The sequence below is a fragment of the Ranitomeya variabilis genome, chromosome 7 (genome assembly GCF_051348905.1).
Source record: "Ranitomeya variabilis isolate aRanVar5 chromosome 7, aRanVar5.hap1, whole genome shotgun sequence".
Lineage (NCBI taxonomy): Eukaryota > Metazoa > Chordata > Amphibia > Anura > Dendrobatidae > Ranitomeya > Ranitomeya variabilis.
The window spans coordinates 164,696,087-164,715,485 of NC_135238.1; the positions used below are offsets into that span (position 1 = coordinate 164,696,087).

The following is a 19,399-nucleotide window of genomic DNA, read 5'->3' on the forward strand; positions in this document are numbered from 1 at the left end:
TACCTGTAATGTTGGAGTCTCACTTCATCCTCCACTGAGGAACAAACACTGTTATATTCCGGTGTCCTTTATTCCAGAAATATTCTACGGCGATCGCGATTCCCCGACAGGAAAAGAACTTATGTAACCCGTGACTGCAAGAAGTAGACCCCATAATCAGAAAGTGTGAGACAATCGCCCCGCTACCACACCCCAAAAGCGCCCCGCTGCCACATCCGGCTGCACCCCAAAAGCGCCCCCGCTGCCACATCCGGCTGCACCCCAAAAGCGCCCCACTCCCACATCCGTCAGCACCCTAAGAGCTCCCAGCTTCCACATCAGGCTGCACCCTAAGAGCTCCCAGCTTCCACATCAGGCTGCACCCCAAGAGCTCCCCCCCACCCGGCTGCACCCTAAGAGCGCCCCACTTCCACATCCGGCTGCACCCCAACAGCACCCCGCTTCCACATCCAGCTGCACCCTAAGAGCGCCCTGCTGCCAAATCCGCCACCGCCCTGAGTGTACCCCGCTGCCACATCCCGTGACATCCTGAGAGTGCCCTGCTGCAACATCCTGTGGTGTCCTGAAAGCGCCCCACTGCGACATCCGGTGGGACCCCGAGAAAGCATCGCATACATCTGGCAGTGTCCTGAGTGCGGTGTCCTGCGACATCCAGCAGCGCCCCGAGAGAGACCCGCTGCAACATCAGGCGACATCTTACATCTGATACACAATACGGGTATTTCGTGCTAAAAGCTTACCAAGTTGCTTTTGTTATTTTTAAGTTTTGGCACAGATACTTAAAAAAAATTGGTGTAATAAGTCGCATAAAACACTGATAAATTTTCTGCCCAAATTTAAGACAAAGATATGTCACAATAAAAACAAAATCCTGGGTGCAAATGTAATGATAGATGCCCCCCCAACCACCCAGTTCAAGTTATCACTACAGCCCCGCACAGGAATATAACGAGCGCTGCTCCAGCCCCGCACAGGAATATAACGAGCGCTGCTCCAGCCCCGCACAGGAATATAACGAGCGCTGCTCCAGCCCCGCACAGGAATATAACGAGCGCTGCTCCAGCCCCGCACAGGAATATAACGAGCGCTGCTCCAGCCCCGCACAGGAATATAACGAGCGCTGCTCCAGCCCCGCACAGGAATATAACGAGCGCTGCTCCAGCCCCGCACAGGAATATATGGAGCGCTGCTCCAGCCCCGCACAGGAATATAACGAGCGCTGCTCCAGCCCCGCACAGGAATATATCGAGCGCTGCTCCAGCCCCGCACAGGAATATAACGAGCGCTGCTCCAGCCCCGCACAGGAATATAACGAGCGCTGCTCCAGCCCCGCACAGGAATATAACGAGCGCTGCTCCAGCCTCGCACAGGAATATAACGAGCGCTGCTCCAGCCTCGCACAGGAATGTAACGAGCGCTGCTCCAGCCCCGCACAGGAATATATCGAGCGCTGCTCCAGCCCCGCACAGGAATATAACGAGCGCTGCTCCAGCCCCGCACAGGAATATAACGAGCGCTGCTCCAGCCCCGCACAGGAATATAACGAGCGCTGCTCCAACCTCGCACAGGAATATAACGAGCGCTGCTCCAGCCTCGCACAGGAATGTAACGAGCGCTGCTCTAGCCCCGCACAGGAATATATCGAGCGCTGCTCCAGCCCCGCACAGGAATATAACGAGCGCTGCTCCAGCCCCGCACAGGAATATAACGAGCGCTGCTCCAGCCCCGCACAGGAATATAACGAGCGCTGCTCCAACCTCGCACAGGAATATAACGAGCGCTGCTCCAGCCTCGCACAGGAATGTAACGAGCGCTGCTCCAGCCTCGCACAGGAATATAACGAGCGCTGCTCCAGCCCCGCACAGGAATATAACAAGTGCTGCTCCTGCATTGCACAGTAATATAACGAGCGCTGCTCCTGCATTGCACAGTAATATAATGAGTACTGCTCCTGCATTGCACAATAATATAACGAACGCTGCTCCTGCACAGTAATATAATGAGCGCTGCTCCTGACATGCACTGTAATTCACCCACCAGTCTGGTAACAAGCACTGACCTGATAGCGACGTTGCTCCCATCGATGATTATGTGTTTCAGGTCCACTCTCCCCAGCTCATTTTTTAGCTCCAGCCTATAGGGGGTCTTGATGGAGTTGAGGTATATCTGCACCCCGGTCACCGGCGGGTTGTACTTCTCTGGTCTCACAGATGCCGAGGGCTTCACGTCACTCTGCACAGGTTTCGGTGGATGGGTAGAATTGAAGCATTTTATGGGAATCTGTTTTGTTACCTGCGGCCATGGGAGGACGTTGGAAGGTCCCGGTGTGTCTGGGATTACGATGATATTATTCCTTGGAGGGCTGGAGGCACCTCTTGCAACAAAAGTAAAATTCTTTGGTAAACTACCTTCCGTTCCGGATACTTGAGTCTGAAGTCTTTGAGTAGCTGTTGGGTTGTTCTTCATGACGTTCCCCAAGTCCTCATTGCCGGCTGTGCGTGTCCTGACCGGATCCTCCATCACCTCCTGCCTCAGCTTAGATGCATTACCGTCTTTAGCATTTTGCCGTCTCTCAATATTTGCCGTCGGCACCTTGTTGCTTTCTTTTTTTATCTCATCAAGAAGTTTTAAGAGCTCCTCGGACTGCCCCAGCTCACGGATAACCTTCTCAACCACCTCCTTGGAATATCCCATGTTCTTGAAAAAGTTTACAAGGATCTTGTACTCGGATTCGGAGCTTATGGGATCATCTTCGTCCATGTCGATCAACGAGTCTTCGCTAGAGTCAGCCATCAGATCTATGATGGGCAAGTTGGTAGTGGCGGCGCTGGCACTTGAGACGGGACCGTCTTTCTGGATGCAGTCTAAGGAGAACGGCTTCTTCGGACATCGATCTTCATTCTCGGAGCATCGCCTCTTTGTGGACAATCTGTCCTGTTGGGTGAGCGACATGAGTGCGGGATGAGCTGCTGTCTCGGGTACACTGGAAAACACAGAATCCAGCTGGCTGGTCAACTCCGTTACGGGGGCCCGAGGTTTTTTTCTAGATGTTTCTGTGCACGGACTACTACGTGTCTTAGCATTGGTAATAACTGCGGCAATCTCCTGATCGGCGTCACAAGATTGATCCTCCAACGTGAGGTTCAGCAGCTCCTCCTTTAAGGCGCTGGGCAGTGACAATAAGTCCATGGTGTACTTATCTGCATTGGCCTCCACAAAACATTTAAACCTCTTTTTCACTTCCAGTTCTCGGCTTTGGGGTAAACTTTCATTATTTTTAAAAAGTCTTACAAACTGCTGGATGTGACTCTGGGCCATAACCACGGGCTCTGTTCCTCCTTTAATACCGAGGAGTCCGATCTCCAACATGGTGATGTGGGCGCAAGTGTCCATAATCAGATGGTTCAGGAACAAACTCTGGGCCCCAGCAAATATACAATGCATCTCCTTGGGGTAGCTTTCCTTCCTCTCCATCTCAGGTTCACAAAGGCCTTCAATATATTCCTGCAAAAATAAAGAAAAAAGAAGAGTAAGATCCTCAGGTAAAGGCAGTGGTGCGGTGAGGGGGAGGTATAAAATCTCACCTCTCTATACCCCACAAGGTCAAAACGATCCGAGACGAAAGGAGCAGCTTCAACTAGCAATGAATGGCGGCCAGCACCTATGCAGAGCACAACAGTAGAAATGGCTGTCACCGGCTGCTGCGCTCTACATAGATGCAATTATAATATTGGCGAGAAATAAGTTATAAAAATCAGTTTGAAGAATAAAAAAGGATGAATGAATAAGGCGAGCATCGGCGGGACTCTCCGTAATTTCTCAGTATATCATGGAGCACGGTGTGGAGTTTCCCTGCGCTGTGACCCGACTCCGCACACTTCCCTCTGTCCGACCGCAGAAATCCACAACAACTTCCTGTATAGCAGAAACTTCCTCATAGCCCTCACTGGGATTTCCACACGTTATCAGGCACATTTCATATCTTGGCTCACACGACGTCCCGGTTAATGACTAATTCATCATTTGTTTATAGCCTTTACAGGAATCAGCACCAGGGAAGGACAAAGGGAAGAAGGCATCTTATTACCCAACCCTCAGGGTATTTTATAAATCAATGGGACCACACAGAGTCCGGCACTGATTTACAGTATTATCACTAATGTGTGTAGTGCGTTATACTCTGAGCATGACCCGAAGGCCACATTATCCCATCACTACAGAAACAGCAGACCAAAACCAAATCAGTAGGGTCCCAGCTCATGTACGTGATTGTCACCATACATCCCGAGAAGTGGTAAGCCACAGCTGTTCCCTCTCCACGCACACGCAGGCTCATCATACACATCTTCAGTAAGGCCAGTGTCACAATTGCGAGTGTGATGCGAGAAACTCGCGCCAAGTCTCTCGCATCAATACCCGGAACTGCCACCGGCACTCGGGACCGAAGCGTGCGGTTGCATGTATTTCTATACAGCCGCACACGCCGGTCCTGAGTGCGTCGACAGTGCCGTGTATTGATGTGCGAGTTTCTCGCATCACACTCACAAGTGTGACCCCGGCCTAAGGAATGCGGCATAAACCACTGCTATATGCATCCTGCCACCTCCTCCCCAGACCCCTCTCAGTCTGCCACCTCCTCCCCAGACCCCTCTCAGTCTGCCACCTCCTCCCCAGACCCCCCTCAGTCTGCCACCTCCTCCCCAGACCCCCCTCAGTCTGCCACCTCCTCCCCAGACCCCTCTCAGTCTGCCACCTCCTCCCCAGACCCCTCTCAGTCTGCCACCTCCTCCCCAGACCCCCCTCAGTCTGCCACCTCCTCCCCAGACCCCTCTCAGTCTGCCACCTCCTCCCCAGACCCCTCTCAGTCCGCCACCTCCTCCCCAGACCCCTCTCAGTTCGCCTTCTCCTCCCCAGACCCCTCTCAGTTCGCCTTCTCCTCCCCAGACCCCTCTCAGTCTGCCACCTCCTCCCCAGACCCCTCTCAGTCTGCCACCTCCTCCCCAGACCCCCCTCAGTCTGCCACCTCCTCCCCAGACCCCTCTCAGTCTGCCACCTCCTCCCCAGACCCCTCTCAGTCTGCCACCTCCTCCCCAGTCACCTCTAAGGGTACCGTTACACAAAACGATTTACCAACGATCACGACCAGCGATACGACCTGGCCGTGATCATTGGTAAGTCGTTGTGTGGTCGCTGGGGAGCTGTCACACAGACAGCTCTCCAGCGACCAACAGTGCCGAGGTCCCAGGGTAACCAGGGTAAACATTGGGTTACTAAGCGCAGGGCCGCGCTTAGTAACCCGATGTTTACCCTGGTTACCATCGTAAATGTAAAAAAAAACTAACAGTACATACTCACATTCCGGTGTCCGTCAGGGCCCTCGCCGTCTGCTTCCCGCACTGACTGACTGCCGGCCGTGAAGTGAAAGCAGAGCACAGCGGTGACGTGCGGCTTTTTCCGTGGAAATCCGCAGCGTGGGCACAGCAGGTTTTGTTTTCCATAGGGTAACATTGTACTGTACCCTGCATGGAAAACTGCTGCGGATCCGCAGTGTCAAATCCGCTGCGGATCTGCGGCAAAACCCGCAAAGTGTGAACATAGCCTAAGGCCGAGAGTGGAAATGACGGAGGAATCGGCTGCAGCAAAATCCGCATTGGAGCACAGTGCCATCTGCAAAAAGCGCAGAGATGATTGGAGACCAGAAATAAACCAGAGCCAAAAAAATAAATAAAAGCCCTATTTGGCTGAAAAGCTTTTAATGTGCTTTTAATATTTTTAATAAACAAGACACAAACACAGAGGAAGACAGGGGCGCTTTGATGGGCAGGTGTGTCAGTCTGCTGGTCCCAGTATAGTAACCGCACTGGAGGTCGTCAGTAATTATAAGGTCTGTGCCTCTGCATCACCCTGAAAAATCAAATCAAGGCACAAAATAGAGAGTCTTGGAAGTTTACCCCTTAATTCCTCATCCTACGAATGGAGGGTAAAAGGACACGTGGAGACACGGCGAGACGTCTCACCTGTGCTCGGACTCCTTGCTGAGGAAATTATCCAGCTTCGGGCCATGTCGTCCCAGTGGGTCATCCGGGATCATGAAAATGTCCCCAACAAATGTGAACTGTAATAATCTGAAGAGATAGAAAAAACACGAAACTGAGAAATCTGCGGAGTCCACACCGAGACACTAGCGTCCGGTAACGGCACAGGGCCGGGTACAATATCTGCTGATCACGCTCGGATCCTCTGCCCACCCGCCTCCTCTGCCCGCCTCTGGGTGCAGAGTGAGCAGAGGAGGTATAACCCTGACTGCAGCAGAGGTAACACTGTGCAGGATCCGCAGCACGGAGGCGGCGGGGCACTACATCCATTCTCAGGATCAGTAAGCGCTGACGTATCCGATCAATATCCCACCAATTACTAAAATGAAAAAACCTCGGATCTCCGCACCCAGAGAACAAGGAGCACCGACCTTTCCTTTATAATCTTGGTCCATGCCAGAGATTCTACCACAAACTCTCGGAGATTGTCATTTGTGACTATGATTCCTCCCGTCTTTTCAGCCAAGTGCAGCAGGAACCTGCAGGACAAGAAGAAATAGAGTTTACCCCGGAGCCGAACATCGCACGTCATACCCGAGACCCTAACGTGCGGATATCTAATGCACGGCTGCAGGAGGATGATTAGTTAGTACGGGGCAACGAGACGACGCCATGGGGGGAGAGGTACGTGCTGACGCCATGAGGGTGGGGGGAGAGATACGTGCCCATGCCACGAGGGTGGGGGGAGAGATAAGTGCCGACGCCACGGGGGTGGGAGGAGAGATACGTGCCGACGCCACGGGGGTGGGAGGAGAGATACGTGCCGACGCCACGAGGGTGGGGGGAGAGATACGTGCCGACGCCACGAGGGTGGGGGGAGAGATACGTGCCGACGCCAAGAGGGTGGGGGGAGAGATACGTGCCGACGCCAAGAGGGTGGGGGGAGAGATACGTGCCGACGCCAAGAGGGTGGGGGGAGAGATACGTGCCGACGCCAAGAGGGTGGGGGGAGAGATACGTGCTGATGCCAACAGGGTGGGAGGAAACATACGTGCCGACGCCACGGGGGTGGGGGGAGAGATACGTGCCGACGCCATGAGGGTGGGGGGAGAGATACGTGCCAACGCCACGAGTGTGGGGGGAAACATACGTGCCAATGCCATGGGGGTGGGGGGAGAGATACGTGCGAAGACCTACACACCTGTCATCGTGAGAGCAGATTCGGGAGCCCAGCACGGTCCTTGAGGGGGTGAACGATAGGATTCCCAGCTCTTCCAGCTGCTGGAGGAAGTGCTGCTCTGTAGAAATGTAGAAAGGGAAACACAATGGTCATGTGTTAGTACGGCTGCAATTAAAGGGGCCATCCACGATATATATACTGACAACCTATTGAAGGTAATGGGCTGGGCTGCAGTTCCTGAGAATAGCCACTACACAGTGTATGGCGCTGTTGTGTTCACCATCTACATCCAGGAACTGCAATCGGGTGATTGGTCGAAATGTCAGACCACGGACCCCCCACTACCTTTGTACTGAAGACCACTGGAAGGAAGTAGGGGTGGAGGGGTGCAGAGGGTCTCGCACAGCTTATTCTGCTTTCCTTCCACACATGCACGCTCACTGGAGTGTGTACCGGGTGTACACATCTGGGGCTGTAATGAAGAAAGAGCTCACAGACCTTACACACACATCAGTGACATGTGACGGCGCCCGTTACCTGTAATGTTGGGGTCTCACTTCGTCCTCCACTGAGGAACAAACACTGTTATATTCCGGTGTCCTTTATTCCAGAAATATTCTACGGCGATCGCGATTCCCCGACAGGAAAAGAACTTATGTAACCCGTGACTGCAAGAAGTAGACCCCATAATCAGAAAGTGTGAGACAATCGCCCCGCTACCACACCCCAAAAGCGCCCCGCTGCCACATCCGGCTGCACCCCAAAAGCGCCCCCGCTGCCACATCCGGCTGCACCCCAAAAGCGCCCCACTCCCACATCCGTCAGCACCCTAAGAGCTCCCAGCTTCCACATCAGGCTGCACCCTAAGAGCTCCCAGCTTCCACATCAGGCTGCACCCCAAGAGCTCCCCCCCACCTGGCTGCACCCTAAGAGCGCCCCACTTCCACATCCGGCTGCACCCCAACAGCACCCCGCTTCCACATCCAGCTGCACCCTAAGAGCGCCCTGCTGCCAAATCCGCCACCGCCCTGAGTGTACCCCGCTGCCACATCCCGTGACATCCTGAGAGTGCCCTGCTGCAACATCCTGTGGTGTCCTGAAAGCGCCCCACTGCGACATCCGGTGGGACCCCGAGAAAGCATCGCATACATCTGGCAGTGTCCTGAGTGCGGTGTCCTGCGACATCCAGCAGCGCCCCGAGAGAGACCCGCTGCAACATCAGGCGACATCTTACATCTGATACACAATACGGGTATTTCGTGCTAAAAGCTTACCAAGTTGCTTTTGTTATTTTTAAGTTTTGGCACAGATACTTAAAAAAAATTGGTGTAATAAGTCGCATAAAACACTGATAAATTTTCTGCCCAAATTTAAGACAAAGATATGTCACAATAAAAACAAAATCCTGGGTGCAAATGTAATGATAGATGCCCCCCCAACCACCCAGTTCAAGTTATCACTACAGCCCCGCACAGGAATATAACGAGCGCTGCTCCAGCCCCGCACAGGAATATAACGAGCGCTGCTCCAGCCCCGCACAGGAATATAACGAGCGCTGCTCCAGCCCCGCACAGGAATATAACGAGCGCTGCTCCAGCCCCGCACAGGAATATAACGAGCGCTGCTCCAGCCCCGCACAGGAATATAACGAGCGCTGCTCCAGCCCCGCACAGGAATATAACGAGCGCTGCTCCAGCCCCGCACAGGAATATATGGAGCGCTGCTCCAGCCCCGCACAGGAATATAACGAGCGCTGCTCCAGCCCCGCACAGGAATATATCGAGCGCTGCTCCAGCCCCGCACAGGAATATAACGAGCGCTGCTCCAGCCCCGCACAGGAATATATCGAGCGCTGCTCCAGCCCCGCACAGGAATATAACGAGCGCTGCTCCAGCCCCGCACAGGAATATAACGAGCGCTGCTCCAGCCCCGCACAGGAATATAACGAGCGCTGCTCCAACCTCGCACAGGAATAGAACGAGCGCTGCTCCAGCCTCGCACAGGAATGTAACGAGCGCTGCTCCAGCCTCGCACAGGAATATAACGAGCGCTGCTCCAGCCCCGCACAGGAATATAACAAGTGCTGCTCCTGCATTGCACAGTAATATAACGAGCGCTGCTCCTGCATTGCACAGTAATATAATGAGCACTGCTCCTGCATTGCACAATAATATAACGAACGCTGCTCCTGCACAGTAATATAATGAGCGCTGCTCCTGACATGCACTGTAATTCACCCACCAGTCTGGTAACAAGCACTGACCTGATAGCGACGTTGCTCCCATCGATGATTATGTGTTTCAGGTCCACTCTCCCCGGCTCATTTTTTAGCTCCAGCCTATAGGGGGTCTTGATGGAGTTGAGGTATATCTGCACCCCGGTCACCGGCGGGTTGTACTTCTCTGGTCTCACAGATGCCGAGGGCTTCACGTCACTCTGCACAGGTTTCGGTGGATGGGTAGAATTGAAGCATTTTATGGGAATCTGTTTTGTTACCTGCGGCCATGGGAGGACGTTGGAAGGTGTGTCTGGGATTACGATGATATTATTCCTTGGAGGGCTGGAGGCACCTCTTGCAACAAAAGTAAAATTCTTTGGTAAACTACCTTCCGTTCCGGATACTTGAGTCTGAAGTCTTTGAGTAGCTGTTGGGTTGTTCTTCATGACGTTCCCCAAGTCCTCATTGCCGGCTGTGCGTGTCCTGACCGGATCCTCCATCACCTCCTGCCTCAGCTTAGATGCATTACCGTCTTTAGCATTTTGCCGTCTCTCAATATTTGCCGTCGGCACCTTGTTGCTTTCTTTTTTTATCTCATCAAGAAGTTTTAAGAGCTCCTCGGACTGCCCCAGCTCACGGATAACCTTCTCAACCACCTCCTTGGAATATCCCATGTTCTTGAAAAAGTTTACAAGGATCTTGTACTCGGATTCGGAGCTTATGGGATCGTCTTCGTCCATGTCGATCAACGAGTCTTCGCTAGAGTCAGCCATCAGATCTATGATTGGCAAGTTGGTAGTGGCGGCGCTGGCACTTGAGACGGGACCGTCTTTCTGGATGCAGTCTAAGGAGAACGGCTTCTTCGGACATCGATCTTCATTCTCGGAGCATCGCCTCTTTGTGGACAATCTGTCCTGTTGGGTGAGCGACATGAGTGCGGGATGAGCTGCTGTCTCGGGTACACTGGAAAACACAGAATCCAGCTGGCTGGTCAACTCCGTTACGGGGGCCCGAGGTTTTTTTCTAGATGTTTCTGTGCACGGACTACTACGTGTCTTAGCATTGGTAATAACTGCGGCAATCTCCTGATCGGCGTCACAAGATTGATCCTCCAACGTGAGGTTCAGCAGCTCCTCCTTTAAGGCGCTGGGCAGTGACAATAAGTCCATGGTGTACTTATCTGCATTGGCCTCCACAAAACATTTAAACCTCTTTTTCACTTCCAGTTCTCGGCTTTGGGGTAAACTTTCATTATTTTTAAAAAGTCTTACAAACTGCTGGATGTGACTCTGGGCCATAACCACGGGCTCTGTTCCTCCTTTAATACCGAGGAGTCCGATCTCCAACATGGTGATGTGGGCGCAAGTGTCCATAATCAGATGGTTCAGGAACAAACTCTGGGCCCCAGCAAATATACAATGCATCTCCTTGGGGTAGCTTTCCTTCCTCTCCATCTCAGGTTCACAAAGGCCTTCAATATATTCCTGCAAAAATAAAGAAAAAAGAAGAGTAAGATCCTCAGGTAAAGGCAGTGGTGCGGTGAGGGGGAGGTATAAAATCTCACCTCTCTATACCCCACAAGGTCAAAACGATCCGAGACGAAAGGAGCAGCTTCAACTAGCAATGAATGGCGGCCAGCACCTATGCAGAGCACAACAGTAGAAATGGCTGTCACCGGCTGCTGCGCTCTACATAGATGCAATTATAATATTGGCGAGAAATAAGTTATAAAAATCAGTTTGAAGAATAAAAAAGGATGAATGAATAAGGCGAGCATCGGCGGGACTCTCCGTAATTTCTCAGTATATCATGGAGCACGGTGTGGAGTTTCCCTGCGCTGTGACCCGACTCCGCACACTTCCCTCTGTCCGACCGCAGAAATCCACAACAACTTCCTGTATAGCAGAAACTTCCTCATAGCCCTCACTGGGATTTCCACACGTTATCAGGCACATTTCATATCTTGGCTCACACGACGTCCCGGTTAATGACTAATTCATCATTTGTTTATAGCCTTTACAGGAATCAGCACCAGGGAAGGACAAAGGGAAGAAGGCATCTTATTACCCAACCCTCAGGGTATTTTATAAATCAATGGGACCACACAGAGTCCGGCACTGATTTACAGTATTATCACTAATGTGTGTAGTGCGTTATACTCTGAGCATGACCCGAAGGCCACATTATCCCATCACTACAGAAACAGCAGACCAAAACCAAATCAGTAGGGTCCCAGCTCATGTACGTGATTGTCACCATACATCCCGAGAAGTGGTAAGCCACAGCTGTTCCCTCTCCACGCACACGCAGGCTCATCATACACATCTTCAGTAAGGCCAGTGTCACAATTGCGAGTGTGATGCGAGAAACTCGCGCCAAGTCTCTCGCATCAATACCCGGAACTGCCACCGGCACTCGGGACCGAAGCGTGCGGTTGCATGTATTTCTATACAGCCGCACACGCCGGTCCTGAGTGCGTCGACAGTGCCGTGTATTGATGTGCGAGTTTCTCGCATCACACTCACAAGTGTGACCCCGGCCTAAGGAATGCGGCATAAACCACTGCTATATGCATCCTGCCACCTCCTCCCCAGACCCCTCTCAGTCTGCCACCTCCTCCCCAGACCCCTCTCAGTCTGCCACCTCCTCCCCAGACCCCCCTCAGTCTGCCACCTCCTCCCCAGACCCCCCTCAGTCTGCCACCTCCTCCCCAGACCCCTCTCAGTCTGCCACCTCCTCCCCAGACCCCTCTCAGTCTGCCACCTCCTCCCCAGACCCCCCTCAGTCTGCCACCTCCTCCCCAGACCCCTCTCAGTCTGCCACCTCCTCCCCAGACCCCTCTCAGTCCGCCACCTCCTCCCCAGACCCCTCTCAGTTCGCCTTCTCCTCCCCAGACCCCTCTCAGTTCGCCTTCTCCTCCCCAGACCCCTCTCAGTCTGCCACCTCCTCCCCAGACCCCTCTCAGTCTGCCACCTCCTCCCCAGACCCCCCTCAGTCTGCCACCTCCTCCCCAGACCCCTCTCAGTCTGCCACCTCCTCCCCAGACCCCTCTCAGTCTGCCACCTCCTCCCCAGTCACCTCTAAGGGTACCGTTACACAAAACGATTTACCAACGATCACGACCAGCGATACGACCTGGCCGTGATCATTGGTAAGTCGTTGTGTGGTCGCTGGGGAGCTGTCACACAGACAGCTCTCCAGCGACCAACAGTGCCGAGGTCCCCGGGTAACCAGGGTAAACATTGGGTTACTAAGCGCAGGGCCGCGCTTAGTAACCCGATGTTTACCCTGGTTACCATCGTAAATGTAAAAAAAAACAAACAGTACATACTCACATTCCGGTGTCCGTCAGGGCCCTCGCCGTCTGCTTCCCGCACTGACTGACTGCCGGCCGTGAAGTGAAAGCAGAGCACAGCGGTGACGTGCGGCTTTTTCCGTGGAAATCCGCAGCGTGGGCACAGCAGGTTTTGTTTTCCATAGGGTAACATTGTACTGTACCCTGCATGGAAAACTGCTGCGGATCCGCAGTGTCAAATCGGCTGCGGATCTGCGGCAAAACCCGCAAAGTGTGAACATAGCCTAAGGCCGAGAGTGGAAATGACGGAGGAATCGGCTGCAGCAAAATCCGCATTGGAGCACAGTGCCATCTGCAAAAAGCGCAGAGATGATTGGAGACCAGAAATAAACCAGAGCCAAAAAAATAAATAAAAGCCCTATTTGGCTGAAAAGCTTTTAATGTGCTTTTAATATTTTTAATAAACAAGACACAAACACAGAGGAGGACAGGGGCGCTTTGATGGGCAGGTGTGTCAGTCTGCTGGTCCCAGTATAGTAACCGCACTGGAGGTCGTCAGTAATTATAAGGTCTGTGCCTCTGCATCACCCTGAAAAATCAAATCAAGGCACAAAATAGAGAGTCTTGGAAGTTTACCCCTTAATTCCTCATCCTACGAATGGAGGGTAAAAGGACACGTGGAGACACGGCGAGACGTCTCACCTGTGCTCGGACTCCTTGCTGAGGAAATTATCCAGCTTCGGGCCATGTCGTCCCAGTGGGTCATCCGGGATCATGAAAATGTCCCCAACAAATGTGAACTGTAATAATCTGAAGAGATAGAAAAAACACGAAACTGAGAAATCTGCGGAGTCCACACCGAGACACTAGCGTCCGGTAACGGCACAGGGCCGGGTACAATATCTGCTGATCACGCTCGGATCCTCTGCCCACCCGCCTCCTCTGCCCGCCTCTGGGTGCAGAGTGAGCAGAGGAGGTATAACCCTGACTGCAGCAGAGGTAACACTGTGCAGGATCCGCAGCACGGAGGCGGCGGGGCACTATATCCATGGTAACACAAACCCCATCGATATCCCAATAAATACACATGACACCAAATTTTTTGTTGGAAGAAATGGCCGTGGCGTTTTATTTTGAGTTACTTTGATAAAATTATATTTTAATCCAATAACCATCAATAAACCATTTGAATAAATAAGTTAATAATACTCCAATTCATCACAATCCACCCGAATTCTACGGGCGATTATCCCACAAACAAACGCCACGACAGTTTAAAATAACAGCATAAATTAAGGGGGGGCGGGTGGGTCTTCTGTCTTCATCAGGTGACTGAGAGACAGCTGATGGAACAGCTGATTAAATAGGAAAAAAATCTTCCCGCTTTTTTCTTAACAACCAATCATAACCCGCAAAAATTGCGGGAATAAAACCGGGTGAAACCAGCTGGAACCTGCTCACGCACAGCGCAGCTTACTTCATAACTTAACCCTTTGAAACCAAGCTTTAAGCTTCCATAGAAACCTATTAAAACGGAATTCCATACATGAAATATAAACCAATTATGGTGAATAATAGAATAAGTCTATAGGGGTTGTGTTATCATGCGACCCCCCATGTATTCTCCAATGGGGGGGGGCGTCCATGGTAACACAAACCCCATCCATATCCCAATAAATACACATGACACCAAATTTTTTGTTGGAAGAAATGGCCGTGGCGTTTTATTTTGAGTTACTTTGATAAAATTATATTTTAATCCAATAACCATCAATAAACCATTTGAATAAATAAGTTAATAATACTCCAATTCATCACAATCCACCCGAATTCTACGGGCGATTATCCCAAACGCCTCTCCTTGAAAAGGTGAGGCCCCCCAAAACGCCAAAGCCATTTTTCAATCATAGATTGGAAATCCAGATTCAAAATATCCAAACCCACTTCTGACAAGTGAACTAGATCGCCCCTGTACATTCCAGGAATTACTTCTTCTAGCTCTACATGCCTGAAAGAAAAACCATCTATTAAATACATAAATTTCTCCATGCTTCTGTTAAGTCTTTTCCGGATTTTCTCAAGAAACTTCATGTTGTTGTTAAACCAAATGAACCGAGGAACAATTTCTGAAAAAACTATAAAACAATTAAAAAATTCAGTTTTTAAAATAGAAATATCTCTCTTCATGGAAGCAATTAAATTAAGGGTGCTAACTTTACCCAGATCATTACCACCCAAATGCAGTATTATTAAATCAGGCGCAGGCCAGTGTTTTTTCAATTTTCTTATTTCTTCTATTAGTTCCCTCCATTGCATTCCTCGCCTACTAAACCATAAAACTTGAAGAAAACAAGAATTAAAAGAAAGGTTTTTTGAATAGGATCTCACACTTGCCCTTTTTTCTGACCAAAAAACATAGGAATGCCCGATAATCCAGACTGATAGAAAACCTAAAAAGGAACCACATATTAAGGAATATACAAATCAGGACGAATATAAAGCTTAAACTTGTTAGATTCCCATCTACCTATACTCTTTATTCTACCCTCCTGAAGGCCCAGTCTTGCGGCTTCAGTTGCCGCCCCGATCCGGAAGGAATGAGAGGAAATTTTTTTGATCCGATAGGTTCAATACTTTCAAACACTTTTTAAGGATAAAATTAAATTGGAAAATAGTTGCAGGTTCCCCATTAGCGTGAATAAAAAATGGTCCAGCAATTTTGGGGCGTAGTAACGCCCATCTCTTAGCATTGGCAACAGGACAAATGACCCTGTCATTGATAGAATTTAAGCGTACGAATGAACCTCTACCCATCTGGTCTGTCTTTGATTTCTTAATAGATAGCATAACATGTGACTTAAAAAATTTAACATCATCAAACGACAAGCCAGAAGGGAGAGATTTTTTCTGGGATACTAATTCACTCACCCGGAGGGCCGCAAAAAAGGCTATAGAGAAGGCTGTAGAGAAAAGACATGCTTCAAATTCATTAACGCAAACCGAAGCTAGACAAGAGCAGAGATCTTTTAGCAATTTAAAAGAAATAGGACGACGATCGTCCGGCTTAAAATAAGTTTTCCTAAATCCCTTTAAGAACTGCCTAACCTGAAATATGTCTGACATTGGCCTCACACTTAGCATCTTCAAAAAGAAAGATATTCCTGCTACATTTTTAGATAAAGCTGAAAACGATAAACCTCTCTGTACTAAATTCTCTAAAAAACTAAGTGCCATCCCTACCGTACAATCACTATAAGTGTGGTTCTTGACTAAACAAAAATCCATCCAAAGTTTCCATGCTGCCGAATAATCGGCCCATGTTCTATCAGCCAGGGATTTAGTAATGAAGTGAGAAATTATTCCAGAATCACATTCCATATTCCCTGTGGGCAAAAAACTCTGTCCTCCTCCTCTTTCAGGGATTCCCTCTTGAAAAGAAACAGCTGACGGTGACAAAGATATACGGAATTAGTACAATTCTCATTAGAGCAAGAAATTGCTTTTAACCAAATATTAAATTCTAAGCAGAGAAAAACAACCTGTTTAAGAATCCTAGCTGCCCATTTATTCTTGGATGAAAGAGTATTCAAAGCAAAAATTACACCTTGATTATTAGAAGGAATTAAGATTCTCCTGTCCTTCAATAAAGCACCCCATAACTGCAAACACAAATATATAGAAAATAAATCCAAAACAGTCTGGTTATCCAACACCCCTAGCTCCTGCCAAAAAGAAGGCCAAGCCTCTGAAGACCAACGGGAGGTTAAGGATATGCCAAATCCAAACTCCCTATCTGAATAGAAATTTAAACCAATATCCTCTGATGGTACGAAAGAGTCCTGCCACATAGTCCTACCATTAAAACTAGATAAAAATCGGAGCCAAATTTTCAAATCATCTTTTAAATCCTTCCCCAGGCGTATATGAGAATTAGGAGAAGAATGACCTGTTGTGGCTTCGTACAACCTCCTAGAAAACACCCTACCCATGGGGATAATTCTCAATGCAAAATTTAAAAGACCCAATAAAGACTGCAGCTCTTTTAATGTGACCTTCTCCAAAATTAAACAGAGGGAAATTGCGGATTGTAATTTAAGCAATTTTTCAGCAGGCAAAGAACAACACATATTATGAGAATCAATCAGAATACCTAAAAATTCAATTGACGTGCAAGGAGGAACCGTTTTTTCAAAGGCAATTGGAACACCGAACTGGTCGCATATTTCTAAAAACCTATCTAGCAATGACTGGCATTTACATGACTCAGCCGGGCCAATAAACAAAAAGTCGTCTAGATAGTGTAACATACCGCCTCCCGAAAAATCAAACTCAACAACCCATTGAATAAATGTGGAAAACGACTCAAAATAGAAGCAGGACAAAGAAAATCCCATCGGGAGACATCTATCGAAGAAAAATTTATTCTGAAATGAAAAACCTAGGGAATTGAACCCTTCTGGATTAACTGGTAAAATCCTAAATGCAGACTTAATGTCCGATTTAGCCATAAGGGCATCGCGACCAAATGTCCTTAATAAATCTATTGCCACATCAAAAGATGTGTATTGAACCGAACAATTAAAACTGCCCACTTCATCATTCAGCGATTCTCCTTTCGGAAATGACAAATGATGTATGAGTCTAAAGGACCCGCTGTCTTTTTTAGGAACGACACCTAACGGTGAAATCCTAAAATTTTCAAATGGGGGAGTATCAAATGGACCAGACACTCTACCTAATTTTAACTCTGCTCCGATTTTTTCCTCTACAACTTCTGGGAATTCAAGTGCAGACGGAAGGTTAGACACCACCCTGCAGCCCGCGCCCGAAAAAGGGGGTACAAAAAATCCCTTTAAGAAACCTTCAAAAAGAAGCGAGCTACTCTCCTGATCGGGGTATATTTTTAACCATGGCACCATGTTTCCCAGGTTCACTGGCGTCGTTGCCTTTAGAAAAGGTTTCTCTATTGCCAGGGTGCTGAATACCTTGCATTTGCTTTTTGTAACATTTGGCCATTGGATGAATGCCCCCACAGAAGGAGCATTCATGCCGAAATCTGCAATTCTGAGCCCATTTACATGATGACTCATTATATGCAAAGCACACACCCTTTTTAACATGGGGCTAGGGGTCTGCTTATGGGATGGAAACCTCTGAGGCATCATTAAGGAAATCCACAATCCGACATCTTTATTACCCCAAGCCAAATTAGGGAACATTGACAGCTTCTGCCTGAAAGCCTCGTCGTAAAGGAGCCAGGCCATACCGCCAAAATTTCGGTATGCCTCTAAAATACAATCTAAGTGCTGAAAAAGCCCAGAGCAAAGATTGGGGTATTTTTCGCCTAGGACAGCAGAATAGATGGAAAAAGCTTGTATCCAGTTATTAAAAGATTTTACTGGATTAGATTTCTTTTTTTCGTCAGTATCCTCTTTTTTTTCATACCTATTCTGCTGATCCCTGACAGACGGTAATAAAGAAAATAAATCAATAAATGCTCTGTTCCAAATCAGCTGCTTTACTGCAGGGCTCAGATGAAAGCCCAAAGGTGACACTTCACATGTTAACGATTCTTTTAAAAGAATCTCTGGCAGCCCAGGCCTTAAAACAATACCAGAGCTGCCAGAATTCATTTCGCTCGTGGAAGATCTATGAGCAGTTGACAAAACATTGCTGCCCAAATAATCATCCAGAGCTTCCTTAATTAGCTCTTTCATATTCAGAGAGTGGACAGACAGAGGGACAGATATATTCTCACCATCTCCGCGACGTCCCAGGTCTTGGTTGACAGCGCTGCTAGCACTCAAGCCTACTCCTGCAGGCGAATGCGAACGCTGCTGAAGATACCTTTCTTCTTGGCTGTGTGAAGGACCGCTGACCCACGATCTGGCGGCTGCAGCAGCGGCGGATGAGTTGCCATAACAGGCATTCTCTGCACTGCCCAGCGATGCGGCGTCCCAGGCTCCCTGGACCGCTGCAGCGCTTGTACGGCCACAGCGGTTAGATAAATCTTCACAGCTCCCCGCTGTAACCGGAATTGAAATAGGATCTTCTATTCTTGACGCGCCGGTTCTGACGACAGCATCCGGCGCTGGGGCTTGTGACGTCGGCCGACCTGAAAGAAGTTCCCGCGACGCGCTCCGAGACTTCCGCCTAGCCGAACTCCGACCTCCAGCGCGTCCACTCCTAGAGCGCTCAGGGACGCGCGAAGATGGCGGCACTGGCGAGTATACCACTCTCGCCCTCCGGTTCCTCTTGGGGCTCCGACTTGCTCTCGGAGATATAGTAGCGGGCTCCAAATGCTGGGAAGGGGGAGGCAGCGGTGATGCAGGAGAAGCTGAGACCTGAGGCTCGGTGGTAGGTTTTATAGCCGGTCCCATAGATAAGCAACTCTGCAGCCACTCAGCGCCGCCCTCAGCCTCCGCCCTCCGGATCAGCTGCTGTAGTAGGGAATCCATCAGCTGTCTTCTGTCTTCATCAGGTGACTGAGAGACAGCTGATGGAACAGCTGATTAAATAGGAAAAAAATCTTCCCGCTTTTTTCTTAACAACCAATCATAACCCGCAAAAATTGCGGGAATAAAACCGGGTGAAACCAGCTGGAACCTGCTCACGCACAGCGCAGCTTACTTCATAACTTAACCCTTTGAAACCAAGCTTTAAGCTTCCAT

General features: G+C 49.7%; 2 protein-coding genes across 2 annotated transcripts; both read right to left on the minus strand.

The window, feature by feature from the left end:
* Window positions 1-9: 9 nt before the first annotated feature.
* Window positions 10-6,627, minus strand: LOC143786261 (NEDD4-binding protein 1-like). The gene is made up of 6 exons (XM_077275538.1): window positions 6,623-6,627; window positions 6,467-6,574; window positions 6,018-6,125; window positions 3,585-3,708; window positions 2,060-3,537; window positions 10-134 (listed from the first exon to the last, which is right to left on the minus strand). Exons 1-6 carry the CDS (start codon window positions 6,625-6,627, stop codon window positions 20-22), a joined length of 1,938 nt encoding a protein of 645 aa, XP_077131653.1. The 3' UTR covers window positions 10-19.
* LOC143786262 (NEDD4-binding protein 1-like) lies at window positions 6,268-18,657 on the minus strand. The gene is made up of 7 exons (XM_077275539.1): window positions 18,576-18,657; window positions 14,704-14,863; window positions 13,431-13,538; window positions 10,998-11,121; window positions 9,479-10,950; window positions 7,237-7,883; window positions 6,268-6,574 (listed from the first exon to the last, which is right to left on the minus strand). Exons 1-6 carry the CDS (start codon window positions 18,655-18,657, stop codon window positions 7,769-7,771), a joined length of 2,061 nt encoding a protein of 686 aa, XP_077131654.1. The 3' UTR covers window positions 6,268-6,574; window positions 7,237-7,768.
* Window positions 18,658-19,399: the final 742 nt, after the last annotated feature.

Coding starts and splice junctions, on each gene's coding strand:
- LOC143786261 (XM_077275538.1), bottom strand. Junction 3,709..6,017: donor AGCAAGGAGTCCGAGCACAG/GTGAGACGTCTC, acceptor GCATCTATGTAG/AGCGCAGCAGCCGGTGACAG. Junction 3,538..3,584: donor ACCTTGTGGGGTATAGAGAG/GTGAGATTTTAT, acceptor CCTTTACCTGAG/GATCTTACTCTTCTTTTTTC.
- LOC143786262 (XM_077275539.1), bottom strand. CDS start 18,657: ATGCCTGTTATGGCAACTCATCCGCCGCTGCTGCAGCCGCCAGATCGT. Junction 14,864..18,575: donor TCACACAGCCAAGAAGAAAG/GTATCTTCAGCA, acceptor ATTGTTTTATAG/TTTTTTCAGAAATTGTTCCT. Junction 10,951..10,997: donor ACCTTGTGGGGTATAGAGAG/GTGAGATTTTAT, acceptor CCTTTACCTGAG/GATCTTACTCTTCTTTTTTC.